Source organism: Haliotis cracherodii, unplaced genomic scaffold (genome assembly GCF_022045235.1).
Source record: "Haliotis cracherodii isolate W230 unplaced genomic scaffold, xgHalCrac1.p SCAF_19, whole genome shotgun sequence".
Lineage (NCBI taxonomy): Eukaryota > Metazoa > Mollusca > Gastropoda > Lepetellida > Haliotidae > Haliotis > Haliotis cracherodii.
In genome coordinates this window covers 11,223,502-11,247,186 of record NW_027266274.1, presented here as the reverse complement: position 1 = coordinate 11,247,186, position 23,685 = coordinate 11,223,502, and the positions used below count along the sequence as shown (strand labels likewise).

At 42.0% G+C, this 23,685-nt stretch overlaps 1 protein-coding gene across 1 annotated transcript; it reads right to left on the bottom strand.

Moving 5' to 3' along the window:
* Positions 1-166: 166 nt before the first annotated feature.
* LOC139467105 (DNA topoisomerase 3-beta-1-like) lies at positions 167-23,650 on the bottom strand. The gene is made up of 17 exons (XM_071248822.1): positions 23,327-23,650; positions 21,355-21,432; positions 20,722-20,835; positions 19,901-20,068; positions 18,906-19,040; positions 17,632-17,744; positions 17,068-17,159; positions 16,314-16,422; positions 14,424-14,507; positions 13,343-13,463; positions 11,396-11,578; positions 9,866-10,075; positions 6,192-6,409; positions 5,100-5,280; positions 2,565-2,764; positions 1,288-1,390; positions 167-718 (listed from the first exon to the last, which is right to left on the bottom strand). Exons 1-17 carry the CDS (start codon positions 23,558-23,560, stop codon positions 488-490), a joined length of 2,574 nt encoding a protein of 857 aa, XP_071104923.1. The 5' UTR covers positions 23,561-23,650; the 3' UTR covers positions 167-487.
* Between the last annotated feature and the right edge of the window lie 35 nt (positions 23,651-23,685).

The following is a 23,685-nucleotide window of genomic DNA, read 5'->3' as shown; positions in this document are numbered from 1 at the left end:
TAGCAGGGATCGATTTGGCTTTACAAAACGTGCCAATGCAACTTGTTATTCATTTGTCAAATTTGCATCAAACGAAGATTATTGGTTACTTGAAGATTGTGTGCGTTTAGGGCGCAACATAGTTTTTGTCTGGTGCAACAAGGTTTTCATGTGCATGTTTTCAACCTGCACCTGCTGCAAGTTAAATCAAGTTCCTTAAATCAAACCCTGTGTAGGTAGTCTGTGGTTATATAAAAATGTTTCATGATCTTACTGAATATGCCCTAATATCGCCTACCCTATATACCAAATCTACACATCTGAAAATGGCCATGAGTCTTGCATACATTACTATAATGTATATACGTTGTACACCTAAAAGTGACCCAACAATGCACTGTACTGTACAAGATGTATATTTAGATGTGTGTATACATGTAGAATGTACAATCATCCATAACAAAAGTCTTAACCCCTGTAAGATGTAAAAGTTCTCCATTTAATCCTTCTATACAAAATAAGCAGCGAGTTGAGCCATCTTGTCCTTAGGTTTTCCTCGTCCCCGACCCCTGCCACGGCCACGCCCACCTCGTCCTCTCCCTCCACGTCCTCTGCCACCATGTCCGCGGCGGTTTGACATGTTGATGGCGTAGTGTTTCTCCATGAGTGACTTGAAGATAGCATCACAGAAGGCACACCCCGTATGCTCTTCATCGCCGTTAGGGAACGGAGACTTGCTCTGAAAACCAGAGATACCAAATCACTAAATTCACTAGATCAGTCTTTCCCGGACCTGTGAAGATCCCAGGTAGAATAGGCCTTCAGCAACCCATGCTTGTCGTAAGAGGCAACTAACGGGAACAGGTGGTTTGGCTTGCTGACTTGGTTGATGCATGTCATCGTATCCCAACTGCATGGGTCGACATATAAACAAAAAAAGTCGCTGGTCCAGACTCCATTATTTACAGACTGCCGTCATAAAGCTGGAATATTGCTGAGTGCAGCATTTAACAACAAATAAACAAACAACCACTGGATTGACTGGTCCAGACTCTATTATTTACAGACCGTCACCATATAGCGGGAATATTGCTGAGTGTGGCAAACAAACCAACAAACCAGATGAAATTGGCGGGGAATATATGCAGGAGCATCTAGTGATTTCATGATTGTATGTCTGCTAGGAATAAGTGCAGGGGCCATAACTGATGTACCGATAAGAAGGTCAAGTCCCATATAATGGCATCTCCTACAATGCAACAGTTCAACATGAGACGGACACCAAGACAACATTGTACGATATCCTACCTTGTACTGCACAACAACAGTATTAGCACCACAGTCATCACAGGTGTCTTCGCCGATGGTAATCTTGGAAGCATTGTCAAAGAAGTTGATTACCACGCTACACCTAAAACAAAAGGGGGCAGTTGGTCAGGTAGGCGACAGGCTAGTCTGGCCAAGATATACTACTCAAAAGAAGTTCGAGAACAACTGATTCTTTCATATTACTATGGTTAATCTGTCATGGCATGCAAGCCTTGCCAAGATAAGTGACAACTGAGGGAAGGGTCTGTGTTTCACCTTACAACTATGTAATCCACAGCAATCTACACATAAACAAGTGTTGAAAATGCTAGCAACAATTCAGCAAGAAATAGCCATAGAGCTACTCCCTCATGGTAATTAGATAATAAAACATTAACCCAAAATAGACAATAGGATGTGGTTTCAAACCACTTTGTAATAGTCTGGTAATTCCTAGGCAGAAGACCCTCATATATCTTCAGAGGGACAAATGCTTCAGTTACAATGCTACCCAAATGTTCATGTCTTTGTTTGATGTGTTCGTCATAGACGGCAGTCTGGAACCGATATCTTGGCAGCGCAAATCGGTGATTGATAGCCTAGGATGGGATGACACACAGTCATCACTGCCCCTGGCCAACCTTTCCCCATTTTTGTCTGCTCTTAATACAAACATGAGTTACTGCAGACCTCTATTTGGGCCTCCCCACAATTAAGTGAAGTAGGGATTAACACTGCATTCAAGCATATGTAACACATAAAGCCTGCAGACCCGTGAAGATCCAGGGTAGAATAAGTCTTCAGCAACCCATGCTTGACGTAAAAGGTGACTAACAGGATCGGGTGGTCAGGCTCGCTGACTTGGTTGATTCATGTCATCGATCCCAATTGCGTGGATCGATGCTCATGATATTAATCACTGGATTGTCCGGTCCAGACTTGATTATTTACAGACCGCCGTCATATAGCTGGAATATTGCTGAGTGCGGCGATAAACAACAAACCAGCCAACCAACCATGAGCCTGCACACCTGCATTTTTTTGTGAGCAGGTGTGGCTGCTTGTACTAGTCTGGACTAATACCTTTCATTGTAGTTTCATAGTACTAGCCTACTGAGATACCATTCTTCAGTTTTACATGAATACCCAACTCCGACAGTATACGGAATCCGAGCCGACCTGTTCTTGTAAGCTCTCAATGCCGAGCACCAGACCGGGACTCCCCCAGGGGCAACAAAGGTGAATGTTTTTCTAAAGTTTCTCTGCTTGCTACTCACTTGTTACAGGCCATCCTCCACTTGGGTCCTGACGTCTGGTCCAGGACGAGGATGCCGTACTCGCACTCCACGCACTCGGAGATGCCGGTCTGCGACAGGGAGTGTTGGCAGGACGGGTGTGTACACTCGTTACAACCCATCCCCTTCCTCATGTTCTTGAAGGGAGGGTGGTTGTAGCAGTATGGACACAGTGGATAACTCTACAATACAAACATGCGTGTAATAGTCACAGCTTCTGTCAGCATCATAAAAATTAGATCTTAGTGCACCTGCTGCTACACCGGGATCTCTCTCAACGTCAGCAACCCATGCTTGCCATAAGAGGTGACTATGTATTGGAGAAAACACGCTCACAAGGTTTTGGTAGACAGAGCATGCCCTGGGGAGAGGGAAGCCAAGGGGCGAAGCCCTGCGGTTTTTCCCGACCCCCAGGGCATGCTCTGTCTACCAAAACCGAGGGAAAGTGTTTTTCCATGCTTATAAACTGATAAAAGAAACTTAAAACAACATTTATCAACATTTTTATGTTTCGAACATACTTTCCATGAACCTTAGTAGGAAACGCGCGTAAAATATCTGTTGCTGGCGTACAGATCTTGAAAAGGACATTCTAAAAACCAGTGAGGCTTATCAACACCTCTGTAGCCTCGTGGTACACTCACTGGGCTACAGATATGAAGGTTGCGAGTTCGATCCTCGGGAATATAAAGAAAACATTTGTCATTTGATTTTACATTTCATTACATGTTACAATCTGAACGGAAGTAATATTAATAAAATACCCAGGACATCATATAAAATCCCTGGGATAATATAGCAAATATGACTTGAATATCCTATAAAATCCCTGAATATTATATAAAATCCCAGGGACATAACGTCCCTGTTTATGAGATTTAACCCGACTGGAAAGTAAAACCTCACAATAGGTTTTAATGCCTATAGAAAGAATTCTCCTACTTAATAGCGACCCCAATGAATAGGTTTATAAGCTTGTTGTAAGAAGTGACTAACGGGATCAGGTGGTCAAGCTTGCTGACTTGGTTGATGCATGTCATTGTATCTCAATTGTGTGGATGATGCTCATGACATCAATCACTGGATTGTCTGTTCCACTCATGAACATTTACAGACTGCTGGAATATTGCTGTCTTTTGTGTTAAACAAACAAACACAAAAATCTGAGGACATCCCAATACAGGTCATGTCACATTTTGAACTTTGATCAATGAAATATCAAACAGGACGTCTACATTAGCCAATCAGAAAAAAACTTTCTCATTGTTTACAGCACTAGTTTCAAACTGTCGACTTCTATTCCGGACTATGGTTAGAAGAATATTTTGACAAAGTTCTTGATCCAAAGGGCCATCGGGTAGCCTAGTGGTTAAAGCGTCAGCTCATCACGCCTAAGACCCGGGTTCGCTTCCCAACATTGGTAAAATGTGTGAAGCCCATTTCGATGTGCCCCGCCGTGATATTGCTGGAATACTGCTAAAAGCGGCGTAAAAACCATACTCATTTGATTCAAAGTCTGAAAACAGAACATAAGAAGTCTTGAGTGCCTAATAGATGGCTGGGATTGAATGGCAGTACTTTCCATAAGTTTTTGAAAGTCGTAAGCCCATAACTGTCTTCTGGAATGCCTTGTGTTAACATTTTCAAGGTTGCATGGTTAGATAACACATTTGGACTTTCACTTTCGTGATATCATAAGCAACGTGCTGATTGGTCGGATGAAAGGGCGGTCTTATGTAACCTTTGATGGGATGTCCTCAGATCTTGTTTGTTGTTTAACACCACACTGAGAAATATTCAAGCTATACGAGGGGGTCTGTAAGTAATCGAGTCTACGTATTCTATATATTTGGGATACAATGACATGCATCAACCAAGTCAGCAAGCCTGACCACCTGATCCCAGTAGTCACCTCTTATGACAAGCATAGTTGCCTGACCCGTGAAGATTCCGGGGTAGAATAGGTCTTCAGCAACCCATGCTTGCCGTAATAGGTGACTTTGCTTGTCGTAAAAGGCGACTAACGGGATCGCGTGGTCAGGCTCGCTGACTTGGTTGATGCATGTCATCGATCCCAATTGCGTGGATCGATGCTCATGATGTCAGTCACTGGATTGTGTGGTTCAGACTCGATTATTTACAGACCGCCGTCATATAGCTGGAATATTGCTGAGTGCGGCGTTAAACAACAAACAACCAACCAACCAACATCTTACGGCAAACATGGGTTGCTGAAGACCTATTCTCTACCTTCATCTTCACAGGTTTCTTCAGATCTATGTAAAGCGGTAGCGAGCACTAAGATTAGATTTTAATGAGATCGAGTTTCTGTTCGTATCATTCCATGGTAGCCTGCAAATTATCAGTCAAACAAGTGATTGATAGTATGAGCATCTTCCAACAGTCGAGTATGATGGCACACATTCAACCATTTCACCCAGCCTGACCACCAGATCCATTCGGCCTCCTTCAACAAGTGGGTACAAAGATTGATGGATTCACAACACAGGGACTAACCTTGCCCTTGGAGCCAGTTGTCCACAACACCAGCTCGTAGTCGTCAAGCGGACACCGGAGTTCCTTGTAGAGCTTAATGTTGCCGTTCTGCGGCAGGGAGTACGTCTCGTCACACATGGAGCAGTGTAGGCGGGAAGGTTTCGCTTGAACATACTTCATGTAGCGTCGACACTTGCCACACCTGAAAATTATTTCCGTGTTCTAAACAAAAAACCTTTGGATATTTCAAAAAATGGCAAAATCCCTGAAAACAGATCTTGTGGGAGTTAGTTGGCAAGTTAGTTTGAACAGTGCCTTTCACAGTATATATCACGGAATGGGAGCTTGATGTTGGAGGAAAGCCCAAAGTGAGACAGGTCTTGAATGCTAACCACTTTGGGTATATGGTGCGAATAAACCTAGAAACAATCAGGATGAACAGGGACTAGACTAACATCTAGTCTCTGAAATGAACATATTGTACAGAAAAAAACAGTTGTTCAGTTATCTTAATAAAAATATAATAAAAAGGGAGCCCAGTGATTCTCTTCATTTTCAGATACTGATACTGCAGTAATCTAGACTTGCCAAACATTATAGACTTGCATGGGCTGTATTTGATATATATTTGTATCAGGGTCTGTAAGACAGAATAAACAGGGACCTGAAACCATGATCATAGGTTTCTGGCATGCATAAGGGAGGCAACTCTGCACAGCAACATTGGGCTTCTTAGACAACTGGGCTACCTGTAGCTGAGATGAAATGGGGCTTAACGTCGCTTTCATGATTATTGCACTTATATAGCGACGTGGATGCACGTGTGTGTGTGTGTGTGTGTGTGTGTGTGGCTGCTTGTACTAGTCAGGACTGATACCAATTTTATTGTGCTAGCCCACTGAGATACCATGCCGTAGTTTAACATGAATACCCCACTCAGACACAGTATACTGACTCCGAGCCGACCAGTCCTTGTTTTAACGTCTTGGCCGGGGATTGAACCCCAGACCTTCCATGAATGCTCTACCACTACAATATGGAGGCAGTGGGCTACCGGTAACCTCTGTGTTAGTATGTGTCTCCACAACAAACATATTTCCATTCTGAACGTACCTTGACAGAGGTCGACCACTGTCAGCCAGAGATGAGAAAGTGACTTCGAACAGTTCATCCATACCGTTGATATTCTCAACAAAGTATCGGAACTTCCTGTGGAATATGTCCAAACCATGCTGCTTGACTGCGTAGAAGTCTGCCTTGCCGTGGGAGATGAGGTTCAGCTGTTGCTCCACGGCTGACCTCATTGTGGGCAACACAAGGTCGGCATCAATCTGGAATCACAGGAATCTCTTACCCCTCTTTCATTTACTGTCATCCGGGCTACATAATGTCATATTCCCACATAATGCCATCCAGGCTACATAATGTCATATTCCCACATAATGCCATCCAGGCTACATAATGTCATATTCCCACATAATGACATCCAGGCTACCTAATGTCATCCGGGCTACATAATATCATATTCCCACATAAAGACATCCAGGCTACCTAATGTCATCCGGGCTACATAATGTCATATTCCCACATAATGCCATCCAGGCTACCTAATGTCATCCGGGCTACATAATGTCATATTCCCACATAATGCCATCCAGGCTACCTAATGTCATATTCCTACATAATGCCATCCAGGCTACCTAATGTCATATTCCTACATAATGCCATCCAGGCTACCTAATGTCATCCGGGCTAGATAATGTCATATTCCCACATAATGCCATCCAGGCTACCTAATGTCATCCGGGCTACATAATGTCATATTCCCACATAATGCCATTAAGGCTACCTAATGTCATCCGGGCTACATAATGTCATATTCCCACATAATGCCATTAAGGCTACCTAATGTCATCCTGGCTACATGATGTAATATTCCTACATAATGCCATTAAGGCTACCTAATGTCATCCTGGCTACATGATGTAATATTCCTACATAAATTGATAATGCCTTTAAGGCTACATAATGTCATCCTGGCTACATGATGTAATATTCCTACATAAATTGATAATGCCATTAAGGCTACCTAATGTCATCCTGGCTACATGATGTAATATTCCTACATTATGCCATTAAGGCTACATGATGTCATATTCCTACATAATGCCATTAAGGCTACATGATGTCATATTCCTACATAATGCCATTAAGGCTACATAATATCATCCTTTAATCTCTCCTTAATGTAGAAAAATACTTATCATCATGTGAAATCTCTGCTTATTATAAAAGATTAACATGTATGTCCAGGTTTAACAACTTTAAACTTGCAGTTGAAACTGGAAGACATTCTGAAATCCCATATGAAGAACGTGTGTGCGTGTATTGCCACTCCAAAGGTTTAACTAATTGAGGATGAGTATCATGTATTGTCAATATGTGACAGATACCGAGCTGCAAGAAGAGAATGCTTTGCTGAAAGTGAAATCAACTTTACCACATTTCAACAGTTTTTAAACCTTATGTCAACAAACTCAACAAGAACTTTAAAACACATTGGACTATTCCTATCTAAAGTTATGAATATACATAACTCATCACTGTTCTAACGTATTCTAAAACTTTTTGTCTTAACATAACGCCATAGTATGTAAGCATGTATAATCTACATTATGTTAACATGTATTATGGGCTGGAGGCCTGATTACTGAATAAATCTGTCTGCCTTTGGTACATGATGCCATCCTGGCTACATAATGTCACCCTGTCATTAAGTCGTCATCTCTGTCACCCTGCCATAATGTCATCTCTATAATTTTACATGTCATAAGTCATCTCTTTAATGTCACCTGTCATCTCTTTAGTTTCACACTGTCATGTCATCTCTATAATGTCACCCTGTCATAATGTCATCTCTTTAATGTCACCCTGTCATGGGGTCATCTCTATAATGTCACTTGTCATAATGTCATCTCTATAATGTCACTTGTTATAATGTCATCTCTATAATGTCACCCTGTCATAATGTCATCTCTATAATATCACCTGTCATCTCTATAATGTCACCATCATAATGTCATCTCTATAATGTCACCCTGCCATAATGTCATCTCTTTAATGTCACCCTGTCATGTCATCTCTATAATGTCACTTGTCATAATGCCATCTCTATTATGTCACCTGCCATAATGTCATCTCTTTAATGTCACCCTGTCATGTCATCTCTATAATGTCACTTGTCATAATGTCATCTCTATAATGTCACCTGCCATAATGTCATCTGTCACCCTGTCATCATCACCATGTCACCCTGTCATCATCACCATGTCACCCTGTCATCATCACTATAATGTCAGTCTGTCATCTTCACCATAATGTCACTCTGTCATAATATCATTCTCACCATTGCAGTAATATGTAGCTATTTATATTGTCATTCTTACAAGTAACTTTAATCAAACTGGTCCATATTAAATGACAGAGACAGGTAGTTGCAAGCATTTGCCTCTTGCAAGATCCTTCTAGTTCACCTAAATCCCATGTCTTAGACTGTCTTCAACTGAGCAAATCAAATCTCCATACTACCAGGAGGAGGTGTGTGGATCCCCAGTGATACTGTACTTCCCCCACACCCTGCAGGCAGCTGGCAATAACGGTCAAGGAGGCGCCATCTCTGCCCCACAGTATACCACCTATAACTACTTATAGAACTAAAACTACTCAGTCGAAAGTAATAGTGTCCACTAAACATTAGGGGCAGTCGGGTAGCCTAGCGGTTAAAGCATTCGCTCGTCACGTCGAAGACCCGGGTTCGATTCCCATTTCTGGTATCCCCCGCCTTGATATTGCTGGAATATTGCTAAAAGCGGCATTAAACCATACTCACTCTCTCACTCCACTAAACGTTAACAGAAGATTTAGATTAACCATAGCTTTGCTCCAAGGCTGTACTGAAAGAAAAGTCCATGGATGTGTAGTAATTCTATAGGCAAGTCTTGATATGTTGAGAGTCTATGGAGTGAGTGAGTGAGTGAGTGAGTGAGTGAGTTTGGTTTTACGCCGCTTTTAGTAATATTCCAGCAATATCACGACGGGGGACACCAGAAATGGGCTTCACACATTGTACCCATGTCGGGATTCGAACCCTGTTCGGCGTGACGAGCGAACGCTTTAACCACTAGGCTACCCGACCGCCCCACTCACATGAGAGAAGTGAGGTTCTCCACCTTGCTGTGGTGATATGCTTATGATAGTGAACAGTGAAGAGGTCTCCTGTTGAAACTCTGAAGATCTTATAGTGTGATGACAGCCAAAATACTGGAGGTGAGGTGAGGTGAGGTGAGGTGAGGTGAGGTGAGGTGAGGTGAGGTGAGGTGAAATGGGGTTTAACATCGCATCCAAGATTATTGCACTTATATAGCGACTTGCATGTACATGTTTGTGTCTGTATGGCTGCTTGTTCTAGTCCGGACTGATGACGATTTATAGTACTAGCTCACTGAGATACCATGAACACCCCACTCAGACACAGTATACTGACTCCGAGCCAACCAGTCCTTGTTTTAGCCCCTTAATGCCGAGCGCCAGACAGGGTGACAACAAGCATCATCTTTTAATGTCTTTTGGTATGACGGGCTGGGGATCAAACCCCGGACCTTCCGCTCTCCGGGCGGACGCTCTACCACTAGACCACAGAGGCGGTCTCCAAAACACAGGATTTATGTCAGGGATGTAATGGAGGTAGGATATGTGTATGAATTGCCCTGTGTGTTAGATTACTCTACCTTTTGGTACCCATGCACCAGTACAATGCCAAGTGGGGTGGGCTTTAGCTTCCGGCCGGCGATGATGTTGACATAGTTCCTCTCACAGATGTTGTTGATGTGGACGGGGATGCTGGCGTCGGTGCCGATACCATGTTTCTCCATCAGAGTGATCAGCTCACTCTCAGTGAGGTAGTCAGGGGGCGAGGTCTGTCGCTCGTTAAGCTTCACCTGAAATCACAGGGACATGCTAATACAAATATTCCTCAGACAGAAACACTGAGTGGCCAGTTGTAAGAATGCTCTGCTCTGAAGGATGAGGTGACATGGGGTTCAACGTTACGTCAAAGATTATTGCACTTGCATAGCGACGTCAGTGTAAGTGTGTGTATGCTTGCACTAGACCGGACTAATGTCGATTTTATAGTTTTAGCCCTGAGATACCATGCCGCAGTTTAACATGAATACCCCATTCAGACACAGTATACTAACTCCGAGCCGACAAGTCCTTGTTTTAGCACCCTAATGCCGAGCGCCAGGCAGGGTATCAACAAGTAACATCTTTTAACGTCTTTCCGTATGACGCGGCCGGGATCGAACCCGGACCTTCAGTTCCCCAGGCAGGCGCTATACCACTAGACCACGGAGGCGGTCTTGCTCTGAAGGGAGTGCAAGGAGGAGCCTGGAAGTGAACACCAGCCACTCACCCAAAGATTTACTGGTAAGATAACACACAGGACGTTAGACCCACAAAGATCTGGGCTAGAATGGGTCTTCAGCAACCCATGTTTGCCGTAACAGGCGACTATGCTTGTCATAAAAGGCGACTAACGGGATTGGGTGGTCAGGCTCGCTGACCTGGTTGATGCAAGTCATCAATCCCAACTGCGTGGATCGATGTTCCTGATGTCAATCACTGGATTGTCTGGTCCAGACTTGATTATTTACAGACCGCCGTCATATAGCTGAAATATTGCTGAGTGTGGCGTTAAACAACAAACCAACCACAGGATGCTACTTGCCCTTGTTTGTGGATACTGAAGAAATGCTCAAATTAATACCAAAGAAAGCCAACCAGATTAGTGACGATACAGTTATGGTGAATGATTATGCCTACATGCTTCTAATGATTTCACACAAAGTGTTGTTGCTCACGTCCAATTCCAACTGTAAACGAATTTATTGTTGTCTTAGCAACCATTTTCATTTCTTCAATACACAGGAGATGCATACCGCCACATCAAAAGAGATCCAATACAACGGAAAGATCGAAGATATACTGAAACACCCGAAAAACACATAATCAACTTTAAACCACAATCTGAAAAGTTTTTGTGCTCCAGTCCATCTCTTAACACATCGAATGAGATTCGAACCCATGACGATATTGTTGTGTTTGATTATCTCATGCTGAAATATCCCGAATGAATTACATCTGTTTCTGTGGCCATTTTGTCAAATACTGTAAAACGTGAAATTAATGCGTCTCCAAAAGAATGCAACCGCTGGCGCTGGTGTTTCAGCATAAATTGTGAAATTTGAACAACTCACATCCTTGAAGCTGAGCATCTGATCCCGGTGAAAGCGTGGCATTTCCTCATCACTGGTAATGGCCTGCCACGACATGACGTCCGTGTAACCGGGGTCGAGCAATGTTTTACCAGAGCAGGAAAATAACTCGGCACCAATCTCAAATGATACGGTTGTTTGTAAGTACGTGCAGTCTGGAGCCAACTGGAACAGAAGATGGAACTGGATGGAGACATGTCATCATTTCCAGACACTTTTACTTGTCTAGACACATAGAGAATCTCACCCTCGTGTCTTTTGATATCAAATATATCAACACGAGTTGATAAAAGTGGAAAAATTCTGAGGCTTGCCGAGGATTTTTGCCACTTTCATCAACGAGTGTTGGTATATTTGATATCAAAAGACACGAGGGTGAGATTTTATTTATCATCCAACATCATTCTTTCAACTTTTTCAATATGTAGACAGTAATTAGCAGTGTCTTCAGTGTAAAAAGTACTGAAAACAGCTTCAGTAGCAGAGCCATTAGTGATGTCATTTGATTGTGACGTCATGGTGACCAGTGACGTCACAATGGTCTGCAAAGCATTGTGATGTAATTTCATTGCAGCGATATCTACAGTGTAGATATCGCTTGATCTCATCCAAGCGATATCTCCTGTGGGAGCCAGTTTTGGATGATAAATACCTATCACTAACTGATATGACGACACTCTACTGTTTCAAATGTAGATTATCAGTAAGAAATGGACAGTTTACTGACCTACTCTCTACAATGCAAATTTTAAGCTCATGCATTATGAATATACTGGCTCCAACGATCAAATCTAAAAAAAAAATGTGCAGTACAAATATACGGGCTTGTTAAAATGTAGCACAGATATAGAAGTTATGAAATTTCTGTGAATCTTATTTGAGTTACATATTTCAATTTCTTTATTGATTTATTAAACTTTAAAATCCTATTTTGCAGTACTTTGTTATTTTGATGCTATCTTTAAGTCAGATAATGCACAAGCAAATAGACATTCGTTACAATGAAGAACATTACTTGTCACTAATGTCCAAGTACTTGTATGTTATCCTTAATCCTTGGGTTTTACGCTGCACTCAGCAATATTCCAGCTATAAGAAGGTGGTCTGTAAATATTTGAGTCTCGACCAGACAATCCAGTGATTGAAATCATGAGCATTGATCCATGCAATTGGGATACGATGACATGCATCAACCAAGTCAGCGAGCCTGACCACCCGATCCCGTCAGTCCACTCTTACGACAAGCATGGTCACCTGTTATGGCAAGCATGGGTTGCTATTTGGACCTATTTACCCCGGATCTTCACTCGTTATTAGTATACTTGTGACCTCATGTATTTGTACTTTCATTGATATTCTGCAGGTTCAGAGTGCACTCTAATTTCATTCTCAGCTCCCTGGGGAGTATACAACCCAAGCTGCCAATGAGGTGCTTGTTTAACAACCACATTGCCATCTCATCCTACCAGGTACCGATTCACTGCTGGGTGGACAGAGTTCTATGTTATGAACAGGATTTTAAGTTTGTTCGCCGAATTCAGCAATATTCCAGCTATATTGCGGCGGACTAAAATCAAGTAAGCACGAGACAATCCACTGACTGACATCATGAGCATCGATGTTGGGATACAATGACATGCATTATCCACTCTGTAGGCGGTCTCCATAAGACAGTGAGTGAGTGAATATGGTTTTACGCCGCTTTTAGCAATATTCCAGCAATATCACGGCGGGGGACACCAGAAATGGGCTCTACATATTGTACCCATGTCGGGAATCGAACCCGGGTCTTCGGCGTGACGAGCGAATGCTTTAACCACTAGGCTACCCGACCGGCCCTCCATCTCACAGATAACTATGTATTACAATGGCAGCAGATGAGGAAGGGAGCAGTTCTCCAGGTGAGCTACACGCCACGTGTCAACTCACAGTTCCAATAAAATGTCGGGTGATGTAGTCGTACAATCTCCAGGCGTCATGCTCCAGCTCCGAGTTCGTGGCTGACCTCATCGGAGTAATTGGGGGATGGTCGCCTGCATCAGATCCTTTCCTGCCAACCACAAGGGTAAATGAAGAGAGTCTGTTACATCAACACAACAGCTAAACAAGGATGATCTGTAAGGCAAGAGATTTAGATCTGTTGCTGTAATTTGTCTTGGGTACCTGTACACTAAAACAAGTCAAAAGTAAGATCCATCTTCCCAAGGCAAGGGAATTAACTGACTGTACTGTACAGTTTTCACCCTTGCTGAACGAGGCAGGAATATCTGGGTTTGATCCTAGCGCCACCAGTGGCTTTTATGAAATACGTCCTTTCTTTGTCCCTCGTACTGACGTACGTCAGACGGTGAGTGCACGAGGAATGACGTAATACATTGTGCACCTTGGCATGCAGTTATCATATACTATACACGGCGGAACAAGCCGATTAAACTCGGAATGTTTTACAAATTGCAGCGCCATCTGGCGTTCTTTATTGGAAACGTCCTTTTGTGCTCACTGACGTTCTTTATTGAATACGTCCTTTCGTACTCACTGACATTCTTTCGTACACATTGTTCTTTCTTTTCTTATGATGTCTTTTCGTAACATTTGACTATTAATATTGTATTTTGACCTTTAGTAGTAACATTTAGTTCTTTATTCGTAATATTTGACCTTAATTGCGTACTTTTGACCTTTTTTTCAACTTTGTATTTTTTGACCGAACGGCCGCCCATAGAAATCTGCACAGCAGTTTACAAACCGGATGTCCATTTTGTTACGCGATTTTGATTGGACTATGCATAGACTTGTTAGTCCAGCCAAAATATGACTCCAAAATTGCAGCCTAGTTCAGCAGGGGTGGAAACTGGACTTTTAGAGTCAGTTAACTCCCTTGCCTCAGGAAGATGATACCCATATGACATTGCTAAACTTGTATTGTTCGTCACAGTGATCACATATTGAAACAACTTGGATCTCACAGTTTCATCGATGCAGAAACAGCGCAGGATGCAGCCATACTTACTTGGGTCTCTGAATGCCCTTGTTGAGGAGGTCGCGGACGAAGTTGCCCCAGTCAGGGTGAGATTGCTGCTGCCTCAGGGTGCCCCTGGAACACAAGGAGCAGTGAAGTAACTGTACCAGCCCATCACTTACATGGTGAGTGAGTGAGTGAGTGAGTGAGTGAGTGAGTGAGTGAGTGAGTGAGTGAGTGAGTGAGTGAGTGAGTATGGTTTTTACACCACTTTTAGCATATATATTGTTAAATTATCTAGATCTCCATGGTTACACTACAAGTCGCTTATACCGTTTTCGACGTAATAAGCGCCCAGGGCGCTCTCAAAATTAGGAATAGGGGGCTCATATAAGAATATTATTTTGGTGAAAAAACCCAGAGTTGAATGATAAATTTTATGGTTTAAGCTGACAACCTGAAATGTTTATGTACGACAGATATATTTTTCCAGAATTAAATTGCCCATAATTACAGGTGCATATAACACACGAGTGTGTATCATACGCGAATAAATAAGTCTTGTGTACATTGATCAGTTGAAGGGATGCTAATTAGGATTGTTCACTTGCCAATATATGAACAAATATCGCCCTGGGCGCTTATTGGAGCGGGGCGCTCATTACGTCGAATACGGTATTGGCATTTCTTTTGATTTTGGTATGTTTGAATAAAGATAAAGCTTTAGTCAACTTTGGTGTATACGTGACCAGATCGTTCAATAGCGAATCAGTGGGTGGAGACCTACAGTGGGTACCTGGGTAGAGTTGGGTAATAGGGGGAGGGTACCCTGTTGTAAATTTAGACTTGTCCCATCCCTAGAAGAAGGCCCTGCCTGCTACTACAGAAACCCAAGGACTTCTGGGCTTGTTCATGTATTCCATGCAATTATTCTGATTGAGGGCATACTGAAGAATTGTCACAAACACAATGTTGTAGAACCATAGAGGTCTTTGTAAGTAAGGATAAGATTTATGGATGAACAACTTCTTTATTACATTTAGGAGCCTGTCAACAGACCAGCAGCTGGTACCATCCTCCAGAAAGCTCATCCAAAGAAGTTGTTCATCCATAAGTCTTATCCTTACTTAGTACTCCAACTACTAAATGCCTCTCAAAGAAGCAAAATGGTCATCGCTGAATAGTGAGTGAGTTGGGTTTAACGCCGCTTTTAGCAGTATTCCAGTTATATCACGGCGTGTCAGCTTAATGTGGGAGGAAAGCCCGAAATGATGCAGGTCTCAGACATTTACCACTTCGGTGAAACCCACGTGCAGGGGTATGGTGCTGACAAACCTAGAAACATAATTGGGGTGAACCAGGATTCGAACCCACAATCATAGGTTTCTGGCGTGCCCAAGGGACGCAACTCTGCACAGCGAATCACGGCGCCTTAGACGACTGGGCCACTGCGCCCCCATCGCTGAATAGACAGTAGCAAAGTGGACCTAATGATTTGGTTCAAGGTGCCCTGCATTAAGAAAAGAGATCTTAAACAAGTCTTTTTGCAAAACTAGAAAAATCTAGATATTGCATATATTTGTATACATATCCTGCATTATTCCATAATACATATACTGCTGTGTGAGGCCTTGCCGAAGAAGAAGTTGTTCCAACTAGTTGTGTGGCTAACCCATCACTAGTTGTGTGACTAACCCCATCACACAGCTCCAACATAACCAAGTCTCTTTGCAAAAATATACTGTCAGGTCACTGTGGAAAAAACAACAGTCCTTATTTCTGTTCTTGAAAAAAGTTTTCTTAATATGATGCCATGAGCGCCATATTTGTTTGCCTTGCAGTCGTTGTGTTGCATACACATTCATAGGGGTCAGCACATTTGCATTTTGTATCTGTCCTCACTACAAACAACTATCGCATGTACATTTGATAAACTCCTACTTGAGGTCAAAGTTTTCTGGATAATGCGTTGTCTCGGTCCTGGGGTAGCTGATGTAGCCCTGGGTGTAGAGACGCTCCGCTATCTGCATCACATGGTGGGGGCCCATACCTGGAGGCAGCAATAAGTAGAGAGTGAGTGAGTTAGTTTGGTTTTTACGCCGCTTTCAGCAATATTGCTGCACTTTTAAGGCAGGTGACACAAAAATTGGGGTAGCAACAAGTATGATAGTGCCAGAAATAAATACAGCCTGAGGTTACAATGGTACTGTATTCCATTAAGATGCTGATGGAATGACCGAAGGGAACAATTATTGTTTGGCAGGAGTGGTTACCATGGATATAAGCAGCATACTCCATGTACTCGGTGGCACAATTTTACAATAGTTATAACAATACATTATTATATTGCTAGTTTTGCCTATAATTTTGGCAATGCACAAACGACCGTTTTGTCAAAAATATCTGGTATGCTGGTTCTGAATCTGTTATCTCCAAGTCAAATTCATGCTATATCAAAACTATTATTAAACCTGACTGAATTAGGTGCATCAAAATTCATGGAGACACTATCTGTCAATTTCAGGAATATTCCTGGATGGTTCATGTTTGTCAATGCTCACTAATACACCCTATTGTTGCCAAAAGACAGCCCTGGACCTCATCCAAGACAATATCTGTTTCAATTTCTCAGATGGAAAGAAACTGTCAGCATACATGTCAAAGGCAAAGCCCACGGTGAGTCATGAAATCTTACCGAGTCCGGAACTTCCCACTCTCAGCATCTCGACTGTATTGAGGGCCATGGGACGAGCCTTGCTCTTCTCCTTGGTGACAACACCCAGCACCCTGTGGACACACAGGGGAGATAACTCAGACATACCCAGGGGAGATAACTCACATGCATAGGGGAGATAACTCAAACACAGGACAGATGACTGACAAACACAGGGGAAACATACATAGGGAAGATATTTCAGAAACAGGAGATAACTCAGACCTGCAGGGGAGATAACTCAGACACACGGGGAGAGATAACTCAATATAGAAAAAGAAAAAGAAACAATGTCTTTGATTGCAGATCAGTGGAAATAATTTATTGTCACCATAATTCATTTATATGACTTTGGGTAGCCTAGTGGTTAAAGCGTTCACTCATCGCGTCAAGACCCGAGTTCTATTCCCGACATGGGTACAATGTGTGAAGCCCATTTCTGGTGTCCCCCGCCGTGATATAGCTGGAATATTGCTAAATGCAGCGTAAAACCATACTCACTCTCCCCATATGACTTTAAGTTGTATTTTGGTTTGAAAATTGTACCTTGCTCCATCACTTGACTTGATCATGTTGACAAACATCTGTGCGACTTCCTTGTCAAATATCCTCACTCTGTCCCACTCCAGCTTCAACTCCTTCCCATCAGGATGTGTGATCTACAGAATCAGTCAACGTATACACGCTATCAACCAAGTGACCAAGCCCGACCACCTCATCCATTTAGTCACCTCTTACGACAAGCACAGGTTGCTGGGGGCCCTGAATCCAAAGAAAATCTAAAAACTCCTCAACATTGAGCAGGTTTAACACCATCAGATATGTCATTGTGTGGCAGTTACATGTGGGGGTCAAGTCATGGAGAGGTCTGCTAATTACCATAATGGCAGGTATGGTGCTGACAAACCAAGGAAGAAAATCATGGCAAATCTGGGAATTGAACCAGGAAATCATAAGACATGCAACTCCGCAGAGCAACTTATGGCATCTTAGATGACTGGACCACCTTCCACAACAATTGGGCTGAATAACCGATGTGTCAGTTCCTTCTACAGCTGGCATCAAACAAAGGGAGACTATTCTGCAGGGTTTCCAAATGCTATATCCTCATCTTGTGATTGTTACCATGGTTACAGGATTGGAAAAATGATCATACCTATTGTATTGAATCATCAACATTTTCAATGACCTTCCTTGATAAATGGTATTTGTTGAGCATACTGTAAACAGGGAATTTTTTGCGACCGTTTTATTATTGCAAGTTTTGCAAACGAGACTCAATCGCAAAAATTAAAAACGCAAAAATAAGTATAAATAATACATACATACTTTATTCATTGTAACACGTCATCAAATGTTGAAATCATCAACCAGAACCACAAGTTACTCAATAAGTTAAAAACACAAATGAATGCAGAATAGTCACACAATACATCACAAATGACAGTGTAAACAGACCAATCAGTGTCACTGTTACCACACATTAATCCTGCCTTCTCCTAACCTCGCTTGATTGCGTCAGTGTCCTTTGCAATTTTGTCCACACAGGAAACAAGCCATCTTGCGTGTACCGTTACGTATCTCCACATTGTCACAATTTGTGAGTGACGAACTTTCATTAAAATCCTTCTTATATTCATTCAAACTCAGTCATGACACTGAGTTGAGTCAATTATCGTATTTGATAATATCAACACAGCAACTCGCAAAAATATCTCGTCGCAGTATTGTCTTTGTTTACAGTAGTTACGGTCAATAATTTTTTAGAGTATGTTCCAAACATTACGCTAGTAAACAGGAGTAAGCTGTGTATGTTCTACCTGTACATCGATCACCCAGTAGGCCTCAGGCTTGAAGGACAGGATTTTGTCGTGTCTTTCCACACAGAAGCCCAGTGTCGGGGTCTGACATGGGCCGTAAGATATCAGAGTGCTGTCCAGGTCTCCGTACTTGCCCTGGCAATATAACAAATAGAGAATCTCACCCTCGTGTCTTTTGACATCAAATATATCAACGAGTGTTGATATATTTGATATCAAAAGACACGAGGGTGAGATTTTATTTATCATCCAACATCATTCTTTCAACTTTTTCAATTTGTAGACAGTAATTAGCAGTGTCTTCAGTGTAAAAAGTACTGCAGACAGCTTCAGTAACAGAGCCATTAGTGATGTCATTTGCTGTGATGTCATGGTAACCAGTGACGTCACAATGGTCTGCAAAGCATTGTGATGTAATTTCATTGCAGCGATATCTACAGTGTAGATATCGCTTGATCTCATTCAAGTGATATATCCTGTGGGAGCCAGTTTTGGATGACAATAACATATATTCATATGGTTTTCCTTGGTTGACAATATTCCAGTACTTGTTTGCTATCATATTGTGTTGGAAATCATTCACGATTTAATCAGTCATTGGTTATATCTTGTATGTACCGACCAATTAACCATCAAGTATATTCTAGTCACAAATATCTTGTGTACTTTTTATATATTCATCTGTTTCTTGTTAATCATGATTTCAAATTAGAAAATCCTTTTGATATGGTCCCTGATAATAATCGAGTCTAAATCAGACAATCCAGTGATTGACATCATGAGCATCGATACATGCAATTGGGATACGATGACATGCATCAAGCAAGTCAGCGAGTCTGATCACCCGATCCCGTTAGTCGCCTCTTATGACAAGCATAGTCGCCATTTATGACAAGCATGTGTTGCTGAAGACCCATTCTACCCCGGATCTTCACAGGTGGGAGTGAAGTAGGGCAACAGATCAGACTAAAGCTACACCAGTGATCTTGTCTTACCTGGAAGAACTTGGTCTGGAACCTGGTGAAAGCACAGCCTATCCTCAGATCCAACTCTTGACGGGCATCCACAGACAGAGCCTCGTTTTTGTTCGGTTCTCCCAGGTTCTGCATGGCTCTCTTGATATCAGTATCTGTGATTGCACTGAATTTGGCTCGGTAGATTTGCTGAAAAGGACACCAGTACTCTGATTAAGTTTTGAGATGCTTGCATACAAATATGTATAAATTTCAAAACCACAATCCTATGTAATTACCAAGTGTGTCCTTATACACATATTTCTTTACAGATTAGTTACTGTTCTAAAAGGGGGCAGTCCAGTAGCCTAGTGGTTAAAGCGCCACGCCGAAAACCCAGGTTCGATTCCTGACATGGGTACAATGTGTGAAGCCCATTTCTGGTGTCCCCTGCCGTGATATTGCTGGAACATTGCTAAAAGCAGAGTAAAACCATATTCACTTACTCACTCACTCACTGATCTGCCTGGTTAACAATTGAAGTTACCCTGTGGTCAACTCACCTGCCCATGTGGAATCCAGGCCCTATCTTCTGTGTGCCTGGTCAACAACTGAAGTTCCCCCTGTGGTCAACTCACCTGCCCATGTGGAATCCAGGCCCTATTCTTCTGTGTGCCTGGTCAACAACTGAAGTTCCACTGTGATCAACTCACCTGCCCATGTGGAATCCAGGCCCTATCTTCTGTGTGCCTGGTCAACAACTGAAGTTCCCCCTGTGGTCAACTCACCTGCCCATGTGGAATCCAGGCCCTATTCTTCTGTGTGCCTGGTCAACAACTGAAGTTCCCCTGTGATCAACTCACCTGCCCATGTGCTCTGTTCATCATGGGCTCCACACAGTCTATAACCTCAAAGCAGATGTTCTCGCCTTCCTTGTCACAATCCAGCCAAAGAACAAGATAGTCTGCACCCTGGCCCTGAAACAACAATCACAAAGATTATCTAACAAACCCACTAAATTCAGATCTAAGTGCTCACTACCACTACATACAGATCTGACCCATGAAGATCCAGGGTAGAATAGGTCTTCAGCAAACCATGCTTGCCATAAAAGGCAACTATGCTTGTCGTAAGAGGCGACTAACGAGATCGGGTGGTCAGGCTCGCTGACTTGGTGGATGCATTTCATTGTATCCCAGTTGCATGTATCAATGCTCATGATGTCCATCACTGGATTGTCTTGTACAGATTTGATTACTTACTGACTGCCGTCATATAGCTGGAATATTGCTGATAGCGGCCACCAGTGTCTCGGAATTACCAAACAATTACTACTGTAGACAACATGGATATTTTGGTACGTGTCAGTAGAAACTTCAAAAGTCTTTGGACATTTGCAATAAGTGTGAACCTAAATGTAATAATAATGATCATGAGTGAGTGAATAAGTTGGGTTTTATGCTGCTTTTTAGAAATCTTGATATTAGAGAACATACCTCCTTTCTCAGGAAGGCAGGCATGTGAAGGTTTGGGGTGGCCTCCTTCTTCTGAATAGGTGCTTGAAAAAGCTCAACCTGAAAACAATCAAACAGGTGCAAACAGGTGTTAAAACAGCAATAGAAATTAACAGTTTTAGTCCGCTAGTCCTTATAATGATAACCTGTAGCAAAACCTTAAAAAAGGGTCAAATTTCTACTTGTCCTTAGGATACCTTACAACTATAACTATTTGGCAGTTTGGCAAGGACTATAGGACTAATCAGTGTTCCCCCTGGCTTTTAAAACTGCCAGTCCCTGTGGACTGGCAACTCTAGAAATTTCCAGTCCCCCAATAATTTTTGGCAGTCCCAACTTTCAACAAATAAAACAACGTATGAAAATTACTTGGTTTTAATTCTTTTAACATCATGTTCAGGGCAAAGATGTCATCTCTGAAGTAACTTGGTTAGATCTAAACGTCATTTACACAAACTTCAGTCACAATTTTCTCTCTTTTTTTAAAAATATATTTTGAGACCAAAGTCGCTACAAATGGATAATTAACCTAGAAATAGACAAGGGGAAACCCTGATCGTAACAAAACAAGCCGACTTTGTTTGAAAATTGTATTTATATGAATATCACTGATGTTTGTTCAACAACAAAGATTTCTAGGGTACTTTATCTGCCGGTCCACAGGGACTGGCAGTCACATCAATTGCCGGTCCAAACCTAATTTTACCCGTAAAAAACTGGTAATTAACGGTAAACGGGAACCCTGATTAATGCCAATTTCTATTGCTCAATGTACAGTTCTTATACTATTCTGGGTTATATCATTTTGTCTACAGTCCTCATGATGAGGGGATCCAAGGGCTTAGGATAGAGTTTGGGGTAACTTACTCTAACCATGCTAACACTGGCGACATTTGGATGTGTTCACCGCCGATATAATATCCCATATAAACTGCATTCTTGTGCATGATAATGAAAATTAATGAACCGAAAAAATAATACATGCATAATAGTTCCCGTTATAACCATTTAAGCCACTTGAATTACGAGAAAAACGAAATAAAAAAACATATAAAAAATAAAAGTGCTTTCGTAAACTAGCGCTTGCTATAAAATGTGCTGCCCTAGACTATATTTAGTAAACAAATATTTAAAACTCTCAACACCTCTGTGTGTATTCAATGACATTGCGTGTAGAGATAATAGATCACTTGGAGGAACTTATGCACGCTCGATGACCCCTAACGTCACAGGACATTGTTTTGCCGGTGTGACTGGCAACAAAATACTACAAATTACGTCATAGGGTATTGTCATGTTTTTGAAAAGTTTGTGGTACTGTATTCTAAAGGTAGGCCAAGAAATGTAACCTAATTCGGGGTTTCACCAGCTGCAAAGTACTGTGTCACATACAAAAAAACAACAACAATGGATGCAAATAACTTGCTCTCTGACTCCATGAAATGCAAAAAAATTTGAGTGTTTGAATCATTACAACTAATTTAATTTTAGCCCACGTAACATGCAACATATTTTACTATTAAATCAAGGGTCCCATCCATTGTTAGGGTAAGGTTTCACAAATACTTTATTAGAATGACAACTCACAAATAGAAACGCCCTAACACAACTGACAACTGAGTATTGTAGATTCTTTGGGCAGGTTGTGTTCACTTTAGGGTAGGCTGCCTACTACTCTATCCAAAGCGATTGGATCCCTGAAGGAAAAAAGTTGTGAACACAGTGTTATAGTTTGACAACAAAAGCCCCATAAAGTAAGCAGCAAGAATGCCTCCAGTAAAATGTAGTTTTGCCCTTGGAAGCATAAGGCCATAATTTCACAATCAGTCGTTGTGTAAGTTTTCATAGGGAGCTTTTTCCCTTCAAAGAAACTGATGTATAGGTACCGGCATTGACCGACAGGTCCATGTGCATTAATCTGTTAAGATTATTAATGTCTGTGTATATGCCTTACCGGATCAACCTTGTCCCAGTTATTGTACTTTCCCATAAAGTCACAGCTCATTACATGACCACAAACGGATGTCATCTTAAAGAATACAGTTTCTCCGTTGAACTTGCCCCTGTATTCATGGACCGAGCAAGCCCCATTCATGCCTTTTCTACTGTTCAAGGTTCCATTTGAGAGTATCTTAGCTAGAGATTGGGCCAGAGATGGCTTCTCTGCTACCATTAGAACAGTTCGCATTTTTGCAACTTAAAACACGCAGCGACACAATAAAATAGCTGTGCAAACACAAACTAAACTGGGTTACACCCAAACTTTTCAGATTTTGACGCCATGTTCTAAATCTCGTATATGTAATAGTACTT